The sequence below is a fragment of the Oncorhynchus mykiss genome, chromosome 23 (genome assembly GCF_013265735.2).
Source record: "Oncorhynchus mykiss isolate Arlee chromosome 23, USDA_OmykA_1.1, whole genome shotgun sequence".
Taxonomy (NCBI): Eukaryota; Metazoa; Chordata; class Actinopteri; order Salmoniformes; family Salmonidae; genus Oncorhynchus; species Oncorhynchus mykiss.
Window position 1 is genome coordinate 7,322,704 of NC_048587.1, and position 16,713 is coordinate 7,339,416.

Consider the following 16,713-nt stretch of genomic DNA (forward strand, 5'->3'; position numbering starts at 1 on the left):
AAGACACCACAATGTCCTGACAAGACACCACAATGTCCTGACAAGACACCACAATGTCCTGACAAGACACCACAATGTCCTGACAAGACACCACATTGTCCTGACAAGACACCACATTGTCCTGACAAGACACCACATTGTCCTGACAAGACACCACAATGTCCTGACAAGACACCAGAATGTCCTGACAAGACACCAGAATGTCCTGACAAGTCACCTGAATGTCCTGACAAGACACCTCAATGTCCTGATAAGACACCACAATGTCCTGACAAGACACCACAATGTCCTGACAAGACACCACAATGTCCTGACAAGACACCACAATGTCCTGACAAGACACCACAATGTCCTGACAAGACACCACAATGTCCTGACAAGACACCACAATGTCCTGACAAGACACCACATTGTCCTGACAAGACACCACAATGTCCTGACAAGACACCACAATGTCCTGACAAGACACCACAATGTCCTGACAAGACACCACAATGTCCTGACAAGACACCACATTGTCCTGACAAGACACCACAATGTCCTGACAAGACACCACATTGTCCTGACAAGACACCACATTGTCCTGACAAGACACCACAATGTCCTGACAAGACACCACAATGTCCTGACAAGACACCAGAATGTCCTGACAAGTCACCTGAATGTCCTGACAAGACACCTCAATGTCCTGATAAGACACCACAATGTCCTGACAAGACACCACAATGTCCTGACAAGACACCACAATGTCCTGACAAGACACCACAATGTCCTGACAAGACACCACAATGTCCTGACAAGACACCACAATGTCCTGACAAGACACCACAATGTCCTGACAAGACACCACAATGTCCTGACAAGACACCTCAATGTCCTGACAAGACACCTCAATGTCCTGACAAGACACCACCATGTCCTGACAAGACACCGCATTGTCCTGACAAGACACCACAATGTCCTGACAAGACACCACATTGTCCTGACAAGACACCACATTGTCCTGACAAGACACCACAATGTCCTGACAAGACACCAGAATGTCCTGACAAGACACCAGAATGTCCTGACAAGTCACCTGAATGTCCTGACAAGACACCTCAATGTCCTGACAAGACACCACAATGTCCTGACAAGACACCACATTGTCCTGACAAGACACCACATTGTCCTGACAAGACACCACAATGTCCTGACAAGACACCACATTGTCCTGACAAGACACCACAATGTCCTGACAAGACACCACAATGTCCTGACAAGACACCACATTGTCCTGACAAGACACCACAATGTCCTGACAAGACACCACATTGTCCTGACAAGACACCACATTGTCCAGACAAGACACCACAATGTCCTGACAAGACACCACATTGTCCTGACAAGACACCACAATGTCCTGACACCAGAATGTCCTGACAAGACACCAGAATGTCCTGACAAGTCACCTGAATGTCCTGACAAGACACCTCAATGTCCTGACAAGACACCACAATGTCCTGACAAGACACCACAATGTCCTGACAAGACACCACAATGTCCTGACAAGACACCACAATGTCCTGACAAGACACCACAATGTCCTGACAAGACACCACAATGTCCTGACAAGACACCTCAATGTCCTGACAAGACACCTCAATGTCCTGACAAGACACCACAATGTCCTGACAAGACACCACAATGTCCTGACAAGACACCACAATGTCCTGACAAGACACCACAATGTCCTGACAAGACACCTCAATGTCCTGACAAGACACCACAATGTCCTGACAAGACACCACAATGTCCTGACAAGACACCTCAATGTCCTGACAAGACACCACAATGTCCTGACAAGACACCTCAATGTCCTGACAAGACACCACAATGTCCTGACAAGACACCACAATGTCCTGACAAGACACCTCAATGTCCTGACAAGACACCTCAATGTCCTGACAAGACACCTCAATGTCCTGACAAGACACCACAATGTCCTGACAAGACACCTCAATGTCCTGACAAAACACCTCAATGTCCTGACAAGACACCTCAATGTCCTGACAAGACACCTCAATGTCCTGACAAGACACCACAATGTCCTGACAAGACACCACAATGTCCTGACAAGACACCACAATGTCCTGACAAGACACCACAACGTCCTGACAAGACACCACAACGTCCTGACAAGACACCACAACGTCCTGACAAGACACCACAATGTCCTGACAAGACACCACAACGTCCTGACAAGACATCGCAATGTCCTGACAAGACACCACAACGTCCTGACAAGACACCACAACGTCCTGACAAGACACCACAACGTCCTGACAAGACACCAGTGAGCCAATGACCTCATTGGTTAATGAAGGAGAACATTGTTCTCAGGCAGCATCAGGCCTACAGGGGTCCCTGTATAAAGCTGGTGAACAATATCATCACGTTTAGCCACTTTAGCACAATGCTAACCGTAATATAATATACTCAAACAGCAAGTACTCTTCCACTGAAATAGACCAACGAGGAAAGCACATCGAAGTAAACCTACTTAACAGAGTGTCGTCAACTGACAGTTTTTAAGCAAATTAAATTCCCTTGTTTTGGTTTGGTGAAGAAGAACCATTTAACTCTCTTTCTGCTGATGATCACATCGTCCGTTAGAATCTCCCTACTCTCCCCAGCAGCCCGTGGTCGTATTTGACCCCATCTGCCCTTTGTTCTGGTTAACTGGGAAAAGGAGGCTCTTAATTAATGGCTCTCTCAGAAAACTGCTTGTTATTTTCAGAATTTAAGGGGGGGGGGGGTGAGCTGAGAAAGCGCCCCTTTGTCATTTCCTTCCCAAGTCGTCTCCAGCTGCTGATCTGGAGTTATAGAGCACATAAGAAAGACACAGGGGGCTTTAGGAAAAGACAGATGATATTTCTGTAGTGACGTAGCTCTATTGTAACTGGTATCTGTCTATGTTAATGGTGCCAGATTTAGAAAAAGTCTGATTGTAAGAGTGTTTTAATTAGCAGGACTGGGGGATTCCTACAGCTACTCATCACCCCATACGTTCACCCCGGGCTCAGGGTCGATATCTTTATCCAGGAGACGTCTACCGTACCGCTTGTGTGTGTGTGTGTGTGTGTGTGTGTGTGTGTGTGTGTGTGTGTGTGTGTGTGTGTGTGTGTGTGTGGAGGAGAGAGAACAGAGAGATATGTTGCTTAGATGTATTCTGCACGACATTCGCCCTGAAGAGCGTGTCATCAGTCCGGTGAAACCTGTGCCGGCTCCACGCACCAGGCCTACCGGTGCGCCTCCACAGCCCGGTACGTCCTGTGCCTGCTCCCCACACTCGCCCTGAAGAGCGTGTCATCAGTCCAGTGCAACTGCGCAGGTGCCCAGTCCCGCTCCATGGCCAGAGCCTTCCTCTGCGCCGGTGCCCAGTTTAGGCACGGTGTCCAACCCAGCTCCATGGCAGAGCTCTGCGCCGGTGCCCAGTTTAGGCATGGTGTCCAACCCAGCTCCATGGCCAGGGCCTTCCTCTGCGCCGATGCCCAGTCTAGGCACGGTGTCCAACCCAGCTCCATGGCCAGGGCCTTCCTCTGCGCCGATGCCCAGTCTAGGCACGGTGTCCAACCCAGCTCCATGGCCAGGGCCTTCTTCTGCGCCGATGCCCAGTCTAGGCACGGTGTCCAACCCAGCTCCATGTCCAGAGCCTTCCTCTGCACCGGTGCCCAGTCCCGCTTCATGGCTGGAGTCTTCCTCTGCGCTGGTGCCCAGTCCAGGCACTGCGTCTAGTCCTGCTCCATGGCCAGAGTCCTCCTCTGCGCTGGTGCCCAGTCCAGCCACTGCGTCTAGTCCTGCTCCATGGCCAGAGTCCTCCTCTGCGCAGGTGCCCAGTCCTGCTCCATGGCCAGAGTCCTCCTCTGCGCTGGTGCCCAGTCCTGCTCCATGGCCAGAGTCCTCCTCTGCGCTGGTGCCCAGTCCCGCTCCATGGCCAGAGCCTTCCTCTGCGCCGGTGCCCAGTCCAGACACTGCGTCTAGTCCTGCTCCATGGCCAGAGTCCTCCTCTGTGCCGGTGCCCAGTCCAGACACTGCGTCTAGTCCTGCTCCATGGCTGGATCCGTGGTCTGGGCGGGTTGCTAAGACCCACACCGGAGCCGCCACCGACGCTAGTCACCACCCCCCCCCCCCCCCCAAACCCTCCCCATCTGGTTTCAGGTTTTGCGGCCGGAGTCCGCACCTTTGGGGGGGAGGGGTACTGCCACGCCCTGACCATAGAGAGCCCTTCGGGGTTCTCTATGGTGTTTTAGGTCAGGGCGTGACTCGGGGGTGTTCTAGTCGTTATATTTCTATGTTGGTGTGTGTGTGTATGGTTCCCAATTAGAGGCAGCTGATTATCGTTGTCTCTAATTGGGGATCATATTTAAGTTGTCCTTTGTTCCCACCTGCATCGTGGGATATCGTTTGTGTTTTGAGCACTACGGCTTTCACGTTCCTGTTATGTTTATTTATTTTTTTGTAGTTTCACTCTATAAGTATGTGGAACTCAACTCACGCTGCGCTTTGGTCCGTTCCTATCGACGATTGTGACACATTTAAATTTTAAATTTGAGTAAGTTAGCAAATGCTCTTATCCAGAGTAAGATAGCTAGGTGAGACAACCACATATCAGTCAAATATACAGGATACAAACGTTCCATTCCTGCTAAACAATGGATAGACAGATGGAGTATCTTAATTTGATCACTCCGTTTGTTGCTGAGAATGCAAACATGTAGTGTATTTGAGTTTTTAAAAGGCTTCTAAAGTTTGAAATGTCAGACTTTGCCCTAATGAAAAAAGGTATCAACCCCTATAAATGTCTTAGTCGCCTTGGTCCAGTTCTTACGACAAACGTGACGATAAAAATGTCCATTAATTATAATCCACATAATTCACATTTCCTGTTGCAGGATTATTTTCCTGCTATAGCAAACTGGCTCAAATTAAGATACAACATCTGTATAGCGTTTGCAAAAAACAAACAAATCATACACATTTAAAACCCATGAATTAAATATCAGAGAACAGTAATATTTTACAATATTAAAGGTGTGTGTGTGTGTGTGTGTGTGTGTGTGTGTGTGTGTGTGTGTGTGTGTGTCTGTGTCTGTGTGTGTGTGTCTCTGTGTCTGTCTCTGTCTCTGTCTCTGTCTCTGTCTCTGTCTCTGTCTCTGTCTCTGTGTCTGTGTCTGTGTGTGTGTGTGTGTGTGTGTGTGTGTGTGTGTGTGTGTGTGTGTGTGTGTGTGTGTCTGTGTCTGTGTCTGTGTGTGTGTGTCTCTGTGTCTGTCTCTGTCTCTGTCTCTGTCTCTGTGTCTGTGTCTGTGTCTGTGTCTCTGTGTGTGTGTGTGTGTGTGTGTGTGTGTGTGTGTGTGTGTGTGTGTGTGTGTGTGTGTGTGTGTGTGTGTGTGTGTGTCTGTGTCTTGGCTGTGCTGCCAGCCGTGCATAGTAGAATTCTCTTTTTTAGTTTTCATACCATTAGCTACATGGTGGCTCCACTAACCAGAACCAGGTGTCTGCCCATATTTCAGCATTGGTCCCAGAAGGAGACAGTTACTGTAAGTAGAACAAGCTGGGATGGTTCTGGTTCAGAACGGTATACATGTTCATATGGACAAGATCTCTGAAGATATTTACATATATATTGGCGTAGTACATTTGAAATCTACTGGTATGGATCGCATTATATTTGCTGTTACCTAGTGGATTAGCTACAGGTATAGGATCATAATTTGACCTATATTTTCATCGCAAAAAAAAATAATGCAGTAACAGCATTTGACCATTTAGTCCATAATGTTGCTTGATCGGTGGTTAAGCTATTAGCTGGACAAAAGTAGGCTACATGAAAAGTGCAATATTAACCGTGTGTTATTTTGGGGTTTTCAGAGAATTGATGTAAATCACAAATCTCATCTGCGTTTCCTGCATTGCTGGAAAATTCTCAGCAACAAAAGATTGTATGAAAAAACAAAGTATGATCCTACATCTGTACTGTAAAGTTGTCACCTGTAGTTAAGTTCACTTTAAGAAATGTATGGTGTCCGTATTAGGAAAAGACACCAACTCCTAGTGACTCTGACACAGCTTCCATGGACGTTTGCTTCCTAATATGGACACTGTGTACGTCAGTCCAGCGTGGAACAGCTCGGCTTTGAACACTTTCAACTAATTCCTTCTTCTTCTTACACTTTCTTGACTTTCTCTCTCCTCCCACGTTTTAGGAGCGACTGGGTGACATCATACAAGGTCTTTGTGAGCAACGACAGTCACACCTGGGTCACTCTGAAGAATGGATCACAAGACCTGGTGAGTAGCTAGCTGAGATCATGATCAATAGATATGATTGGAGTGGAGATCAATAGCTATGATTGGATCAATAGATTGGGGTGGAGATCAATAGCTATGATTGGGGTGCAGATCGATATATATGATTGGGGTGGTGATCAATAGATATGATTGGGGTGGTGATCAATAGATATGATTGGGGTGGTGATCAACAGATATGATTGGGGTGGAGATCAATAGCTATGATTAGGGTGGTGATCAATAGATATGATTGGGGTGGTGATCAATAGATATGATTGGGATGGAGATCAATAGATATGATTGGGATGGAGATCAATAGATATGATTGGGGTGGTGATCAATAGATATAATTGGGATGGAGATCAATAGATATGATTGGGGTGGAGATCAATAGATATGATTGGGATGGAGATCAATAGATATGATTGGGATGGAGATCAATAGATATGATTGGGGTTGAGATCAATAGATATGATTGGGATGGAGATCAATAGATATGATTGGGATGGAGATCAATAGATATGATTGGGGTGGAGATCAGTAGATATGATTGGGATGGAGATCAATAGATATGATTGGGATGGAGATCAATAGATATGATTGGGATGGTGATTAATAGATGTGATTGGGATGGAGATCAATAGATATGATTGGGATGGAGATCAATAGATGTGATTGGGATGGAGATCAATAGATATGATTTGGATGGAGATCAATAGATATGATTGGGATAGTGATCAATAGATTTGATTGAGATGGAGATCAATAGATATGATTGGGATGGAGATCAATAGATATGATTGGGGTGGTGATCAATAGATATGATTGGGGTGGAGATCGATAGATATGATTGTAATGGAAATCAATAGATATGATTGGGATGGAGATCAATAGATATGATTGGGGTGGAGATCAATAGATATGATTGGGATAGTGATCAATAGATATGATTGGGACGGAGATCAATAGATATGATTGGGGTGGTGATCAATAGATATGATTGGGGTGGAGATCAATAGATATGACTGGGGTGGAGATCAATAGATATGATTGGGGTGGAGATCAATAGATATGATTGGGGTGGTGATCAATAGATATGATTGGGATGGAGATCAATAGATATGACTGGGGTGGAGATCAATAGATATGATTGGGGTGGAGATCAATATATATGATTGGGGTGGAGATCAATAGATATGATTGGGATGGAGATCAATAGATATGATTGGGATGGAGATCAATGGATATGATTGGGGTGGAGATCAATGGATATGATTGGGGTGGAGATCAATAGATATGATTGGGGTGGAGATCAATAGATATGATTGGGGTGGAGATCAATAGATATGATTGGGATGGAGATCAATAGATATGATTGGGGTGGTGATCAATAGATATGATTGGGATGGAGATCAATAGATATGATTGGGGTTGAGATCAATAGATATGATTGGGATGGAGATCAATGGATATGATTGGGGTGGAGATCAATAGATATGATTGGGATGGAGATCAATAGATATGATTGGGATGGAGATCAATGGATATGATTGGGGTGGAGATCAATAGATATGATTGGGATGGAGATCAATAGATATAATTGGGGTGGTGATCAATAGATATGATTGGGATGGAGATCAATAGATATGACTGGGGTGGAGATCAATAGATATGATTGGGGTGGAGATCAATAGATATGATTGGGGTGGTGATCAATAGATATGATTGGGATGGAGATCAATAGATATGACTGGGGTGGAGATCAATAGATATGATTGGGGTGGAGATCAATATATATGATTGGGGTGGAGATCAATAGATATGATTGGGATGGAGATCAATAGATATGATTGGGATGGAGATCAATGGATATGATTGGGGTGGAGATCAATGGATATGATTGGGGTGGAGATCAATAGATATGATTGGGGTGGAGATCAATAGATATGATTGGGGTGGAGATCAATAGATATGATTGGGATGGAGATCAATAGATATGATTGGGGTGGTGATCAATAGATATGATTGGGATGGAGATCAATAGATATGATTGGGGTTGAGATCAATAGATATGATTGGGATGGAGATCAATGGATATGATTGGGGTGGAGATCAATAGATATGATTGGGATGGAGATCAATAGATATGATTGGGATGGAGATCAATGGATATGATTGGGGTGGAGATCAATAGATATGATTGGGATGGAGATCAATAGATATGATTGGGGTGGTGATCAATAGATATGATTGGGATGGAGATCAATAGATATGATTGGGGTGGAGATCAATAGATATGATTGGGATAGAGATCAATGGATATGATTGGGGTGGAGATCAATAGATATGATTGGGATGGAGATCAATAGATATGATTGGGATGGAGATCAATGGATATGATTGGGGTGGAGATCAATAGATATGATTGGGGTGGAGATCAATAGATATGATTGGGATGGAGATCAATAGATATGATTGGGATGGTGATCAATAGATATGATTGGGATGGAGATCAATAGATATGATTGGGATGGAGATCAATAGATATGATTGGGGTGGAGATCATTGAGCCATAGTAGTTACAGCAGTTCACACTTTGTCAGAACATTCTGGAAGAGTTTGTTTCTTGGATCATATTGATCAGATTCCAATGTTATTAGCGTCATCTAAGTAAGAATTACCATGATCCATAGATGTACTGTATTATCATGGTCCATAGATGTACTGTATTACCATGGTCCATAGATGTACTGTATTACCATGGTCCATAGATGGTACTGTATTGCCATGGTCCATAGATGTATTACCATGGTCCATAGATGGTTCTGTATTACCATGGTCCATAGATGTACTTTATTACCATGGTCCATAGATGTATTACCATGATCCATAGATGTACTGTATTACCATGGTCCATAGATGGTACTGTATTACCATGGTCCATAGATGTACTGTATTACCATGGTCCATAGATGTACTGTATTACCATGGTCCATAGATGGTTCTGTATTACCATGGTCTATAGATGTACTGTATTACCATGGTCCATAGATGGTACTGTATTACCATGGTCCATAGATGGTACTGTATTACCATGGTCCATAGATGGTACTGTATTACCATGGTCCATAGATGGTACTGTATTACAATGGTCCATAGATGGTACTGTATTACCATGGTCCATAGATGGTACTGTATTACCATGGTCCATAGATGTACTGTATTACCATGGTCCATAGATGTATTACCATGGTCCATAGATGTATTACCATGGTCCATAGATGGTACTGTATTACCATGGTCCATAGATGGTACTGTATTACCATGGTCCATAGATGTACTGTATTACCATGGTCCATAGATGTACTGTATTACCATGGTCCATAGATGTACTGTATTACCATGGTCCATAGATGTATTACCATGGTCCATAGATGTACTGTATTACCATGGTCCATAGATGTATTACCATGGTCCATAGATGGTATTATATTACCATGGTCCATAGATGGTACTGTATTACCATGGTCCATAGATGTATTACCATGGTCCATAGATGGTATTATATTACCATGGTCCATAGATGGTACTGTATTACCATGGTCCATAGATGGTACTGTATTACCATGGTCCATAGATGTACTGTATTACCATGGTCCATAGATGGTACTGTATTACCATGGTCCATAGATGTACTGTATTACCATGGTCCATAGATGGTACTGTATTACCATGGTCCATAGATGTACTGTATTACCACGGTCCATAGATGGTACTGTATTACCATGGTCCATAGATGGTACTGTATTACCATGGTCCATAGATGTACTGTATTACCATGGTCCATAGATGTACTGTATTACCATGGTCCATAGATGGTACTGTATTACCATGGTCCATAGATGTACTGTATTACCATGGTCCATAGATGTACTGTATTACCATGGTCCATAGATGTACTTTATTACCATGGTCCATAGATGTATTACCATGGTCCATAGATGGTACTGTATTACCATGGTCCATAGATGGTACTGTATTACCATGGTCCATAGATGTACTGTATTACCATGGTCCATAGATGTACTGTATTACCATGGTCCATAGATGGTACTGTATTACCATGGTCCATAGATGTACTGTATTACCATGGTCCATAGATGTACTGTATTACCATGGTCCATAGATGTACTTTATTACCATGGTCCATAGATGTATTACCATGGTCCATAGATGGTACTGTATTACCATGGTCCATAGATGTATTACCATGGTCCATAGATGTACTGTATTACCATGGTCCATAGATGGTACTGTATTACCATGGTCCATAGATGTACTGTATTACCATGGTCCATAGATGGTACTATATTACCATGGTCCATAGATATACTGTATTACCATGGTCCATAGATGGTACTATATTACCATGGTCCATATATGTACTACCATGGTCCATAGATGTACTGTATTACCATGGTCCATAGATGTATTACCATGGTCCATAGATGTACTGTATTACCATGGTCCATAGATGGTACTGTATTACCATGGTCCATAGATGTACTACCATGGTCCATAGATGTACTGTATTACCATGGTCCATAGATGGTACTGTATTACCATGGTCCATAGATGTATTACCATGGTCCATAGATGTACTGTATTACCATGGTCCATAGATGGTACTGTATTACCATGGTCCATAGATGTATTACCATGGTCCATAGATGTAGTACGATGGTCCATAGATGTGCTGTATTACCATGGTCCATAGATGGTACTGTATTACCATGGTCCATAGATGTATTACCATGGTCCATAGATGTACTGTATTACCATGGTCCATAGATGGTACTATATTACCATGGTCCATAGATATACTGTATTACCATGGTCCATAGATGGTACTATATTACCATGGTCCATATATGTACTACCATGGTCCATAGATGTACTGTATTACCATGGTCCATAGATGTATTACCATGGTCCATAGATGTACTGTATTACCATGGTCCATAGATGGTACTGTATTACCATGGTCCATAGATGTACTACCATGGTCCATAGATGTACTGTATTACCATGGTCCATAGATGTACTGTATTACCATGGTCCATAGATGGTACTGTATTACCATGGTCCATAGATGTACTGTATTACCATGGTCCATAGATGGTACTGTATTACCATGGTCCATAGATGTATTACCATGGTCCATAGATGTAGTACGATGGTCCATAGATGTGCTGTATTACCATGGTCCATAGATGTATTACCATGGTCCATAGATGGTACTGTATTACCATGGTCCATAGATGTACTACCATGGTCCATAGATGTACTGTATTACCATGGTCCATAGATGTACTGTATTACCATGGTCCATAGATGGTACTGTATTACCATGGTCCATAGATGTACTGTATTACCATGGTCCATAGATGGTACTGTATTACCATGGTCCATAGATGTATTACCATGGTCCATAGATGTAGTACGATGGTCCATAGATGTGCTGTATTACCATGGTCCATAGATGTATTACCATGGTCCATAGATGTACTGTATTACCATGGTCCATAGATGTACTGCACCATGTCAACTCCCGATCCCTAGTCTCTTATTCACTGTGTTCCTCATCATCTGCTTGTCTCAGTAGATCTTCATTGGTAACAAGGAGAAAGAGATCCCTGTGTTGAACATGTTTCCTGTGGCTGCCGTGGCTCGGTACATCAGGGTCAACCCTCGTTCCTGGTTCAACCGTGGCAGCATCTGTATGAGAGTGGAGATCCTGGGATGTCCCATGCCAGGTACCTGCTATGTGTGTACTGTGTGATTCTACTAGGTAACTGCTGTGTGTACTGTGTGATTCTACTAGGTAACTGCTGTGTTTACTGTGTGATTCTACTAGGTAACTGCTGTGTGTACTGTGTGATTCTACTAGGTAACTGCTGTGTGTACTGTGTGATTCTACTAGGTAACTGCTGTGTGTACTGTGTGATTCTATCTGATAACTGCTATGTGTGTAACTACAGGGGTGGTGTACCTAATAAACTGGCCAGTGGCCTCAGTGTATTAAGGTGAATGGCAGTAGTAGACAAGGGGGTGGTGTACCTAATAAACTAAGGCAGAGGGGTGGTGTATGGGTATCATGTAGGCCTACAAGACGCTGTATTACCACAAGTCGATAAGACCGTGAACAATACAGGGGGAAGATATACAATAAGACCGGATATGTTGCCATGTGTAACGGATGTGAAACGGCTAGCTTAGTTAGCGGTGGTGCTGGTGTAACGGATGTGAAACGGGCTAGCTTAGTTAGCGGTGGTGCTGGTGTAACGGATGTGAAACGGGCTAGCTTAGTTAGCGGTGGTGCTAGTGTAACGGATGTGAAACGGCTAGCTTAGTTAGCGGTGGTGCTGGTGTAACGGATGTGAAACGGCTAGCTTAGTTAGCGGTGGTGCTAGTGTAACGGATGTGAAACGGCTAGCTTAGTTAGCGGTGGTGCTGGTGTAACGGATGTGAAACGGCTAGCTTAGTTAGCGGTGGTGCTGGTGTAACGGATGTGAAACAGCTAGCTTAGTTAGCGGTGGTGCTAGTGTAACGGATGTGAAACGGCTAGCTTAGTTAGCGGTGGTGCTAGTGTAACGGATGTGAAGCGGCTAGCTTAGTTAGCGGTGGTGCAGCGCTAAATAGCGGTTCAATCGGTGACGTCACTCGCTCTGAGACCTTGAAGTAGTGGTTCCCCCTTTGCTCTGCAAAGGGCCGCGGCTTTTGTGGAACGATGGGTAACGATGCTTCGTGGGTGACTGTTGTCGATGTGTGCAGAGGGTCCCTGGTTCGAGCCCGGGGCGGGGCGAGGGGACGGACTAAAGTTATACTGTTACACACGTGGATAGAATAGTGTGGAGCCCTAATACGCAGAAACACTTTAAGTGGTTATAACCTATTAATTAAGCTTAATAGGAAACGATTATATAAACCCACACAATGGCCAAACACTTTAAGTGGTTATAACCTATTAATTAAGCTTAATAGGAAACGATTATGTAAACCCACACAATGGCCGCACCCTTTAAGTGGTTATAACCTATTAAGCTTAATAGGAAACAATTATGTAAACCCACACAATGGCCACACCCTTTAAGTGGTTATAACCTATTAATTAAGCTTAATAGGAAACGATTATATAAACCCACACAATGGCCAAACACTTTAAGTGGTTATAACCTATTAATTAAGCTTAATAGGAAACGATTATGTAAACCCACACAATGGCCACACAAGGACCCTTTCCCTCCACGTTACGTGTAATTCATTAAAGCTAAAGATAACGATTGAAAAATAGATATGAATGTTAAAAAAAGGTACAAATGTAGGGACATAGCAATTATCACAAAGGACACAGTGAACTAGCAGAGGACCACAGACTAATACCGGACCTAGAAAACCCTGAGATTAATTGTTTGAGACATAATCAAAAAACAACATTATTACAATAACAGAAGCATACAGTTGAAGTGGGAAGTTTACATACACTCAGGTTGGAGTCATTAAAACTAGTTTACATACACTTTGGTTGGAGTCATTAAAACTCGTTTTTCAACCATTCCACACATTTCTTGTTAACAAACTATATTTTTGGCAAGTCGGTTAGCACATCTACTTTGTGCATGACACAAGTAATTTTTCCAACTATGGTTTACAGACAGATTATTTCACTTATAATTCCTATCTAGCTCTTCAGTTGACACATACTGTTGTCGATATAGTGATTTGTTCAATGACTTGATATGGGATGTGTTTGTTGTCAGACTCACAGAACTATTACCACAGACGGAATGAGATCACAACAACAGACAACCTGGACTTCAAACATCACAGCTACAAAGAGATGAGGCATGTAAGTAGAGTAATGCTGGGCAGACACTGCACTACACCACAGAGTAATGCTGGGCAGACACCACACTACACCACAGAGTAATGCTGGGCAGACACCACACTACACCACAGAGTAATGCTGGGCAGACACCACACTACAGAGTAATGCTGGCAGACACTACGCTATACCACAGAGTATTACTGGGCAGACACTACACTACACCACAGAGTAATGCTGGGCAGACACCACACTACACCACAGAGTAATGCTGGGCAGATACTATACTACACCACAGAGTAATACTGAGAAGACACTGTACTACACCACCGAGTAATGCTGGGCAGACACTACACCACAGAGTAATGCTGGGCAGACACTGCACTACAGAGTAATGCTGGGCAGACACTACACCACAGAGTAATGCTGGGCAGACACTGTACTACATCACATAGTAATGCTGGGCAGACACTGCACTACATCACTGACTAATGCTGGGCAGACACTGCACTACACCACAGAGTAATGCTGGGCAGACACTACAACACAGAGTAATGCTGGGCAGACACTACACCACAGAGTAATGCTGGGCAGACACTACACCACAGAGTAATGCTGGCAGACACTACACTACACCACAGAGTAATGCTGGGCAGATACTACACTACACCACAGAGTAATGCTGGGCAGATACTATACTACACCACAGAGTAATACTGAGAAGACACTGTACTACACCACCGAGTAATGCTGGGCAGACACTGCACTACACCACAGAGTAATGCTGGGCAGACACCACACTACAGAGTAATGCTGGCAGACACTACGCTATACCACAGAGTATTACTGGGCAGACACTACACTACACCACAGAGTAATGCTGGGCAGATACTACACTACACCACAGAGTAATGCTGGGCAGATACTATACTACACCACAGAGTAATACTGAGAAGACACTGTACTACACCACCGAGTAATGCTGGGCAGACACTACACCACAGAGTAATGCTGGGCAGACACTGTACTACACCACAGAGTAATGCTGGGCAGACACTGCACTACCTCACAGAGTAATGCTGGGCAGACACTGCACTACACCACAGAGTAATGCTGGGCAGACACTGCACTACATCACTGACTAATGCTGGGCAGACACTGCACTACACCACAGAGTAATGCTGGGCAGACACTACACTACAGAGTAATGCTGGGCAGACATTACACCACAGAGTAATGCTGGGCAGACACTACACCACAGAGTAATGCTGGGCAGACACTGTACTACATCACAGAGTAATGCTGGGCAGACACTGTACTACACCACATAGTAATGCTGGGCAGACACTACACCACAGAGTAATGCTGGGCAGACACTGCACTACATCACAGAGTAATGCTGGGCAGACACAACACCACAGAGTAATGCTGGGCAGACACTGTACTACACCACAGAGTAATGCTGGGCAGACACTACATCACAGAGTAATGCTGGGCAGACACTGCACTACAGAGTAATGCTGGGCAGACACTACACCACAGAGTAATGCTGGGCAGACACTGTACTACATCACATAGTAATGCTGGGCAGACACACCACAGAGTAATGCTGGGCAGATACTATACTACACCACAGAGTAATGCTGGGCAGACACTACGCTACAGCACAGAGTAATGCTGAGCAGACACTACACTACAGCACAGAGTAATGCTGGGCAGATACTGCACTACACCACAGAGTAATGCTGGGCAGACACTACACTACACCACAGAGTAATGCGGTGCAGATACTACACTACACCACAGAGTAATGCTCGGCAGACACTGCACTACACCACAGAGTAATGCTGGGCAGATACTACACCACAGAGTAATGCTGGGCAGATACTACACTACACCACAGAGTAATGCTGGGCAGACACTGCACTACACCACAGAGTAATGCTGGGCAGACACTACACCACACCACAGAGTAATGCTGGGCAACACTACACCACAGAGTAATGCTGGGCAGACACTACACCACACCACAGAGTAATGCTGGGCAACACTACACCACAGAGTAATGCTGGGCAGACACTACACCACACCACAGAGTAATGCTGGGCAGATACTACACCACAGAGTAATGCTGGGCAGACACTACACCACACCACAGAGTAATGCTGGGCAACACTACACCACAGAGTAATGCTGAGCAGACACTACACCACAGAGTAATGCTGGGCAGACACTACACCACAGAGTAATGCTGGCAACACTACACCACAGAGTAATGCTGGGCAGATACTGCACTACACCACAGAGTAATGCTGGGCAGACACTGCACTACACCACAGAGTAATGCTGGGCAGACACTGCACTACACCACAGAGTAATGCTTAGCAGACACTACTCTGTAGCACAGAGTAATGCTGGGCAGACACTGCACTACACCACAGAGTAATGCTGGGCAGACACTGCACTACACCACAGAGTAATGCTGGGCAGACACTGTA

At 44.5% G+C, this 16,713-nt stretch overlaps 1 protein-coding gene across 1 annotated transcript in view; it reads left to right on the forward strand.

Moving 5' to 3' along the window:
• Positions 1-16,713, forward strand: part of LOC110514524 (inactive carboxypeptidase-like protein X2) — a 125,223-nt gene that overhangs the window by 84,707 nt on the left and 23,803 nt on the right. The window contains exons 5-7 of the mRNA XM_036960341.1: positions 6,246-6,330; positions 11,996-12,146; positions 14,151-14,239. Of these exons, the coding sequence (XP_036816236.1) occupies positions 6,246-6,330; positions 11,996-12,146; positions 14,151-14,239 (325 nt within the window). The remainder of the gene's footprint in view (positions 1-6,245; positions 6,331-11,995; positions 12,147-14,150; positions 14,240-16,713) is intronic.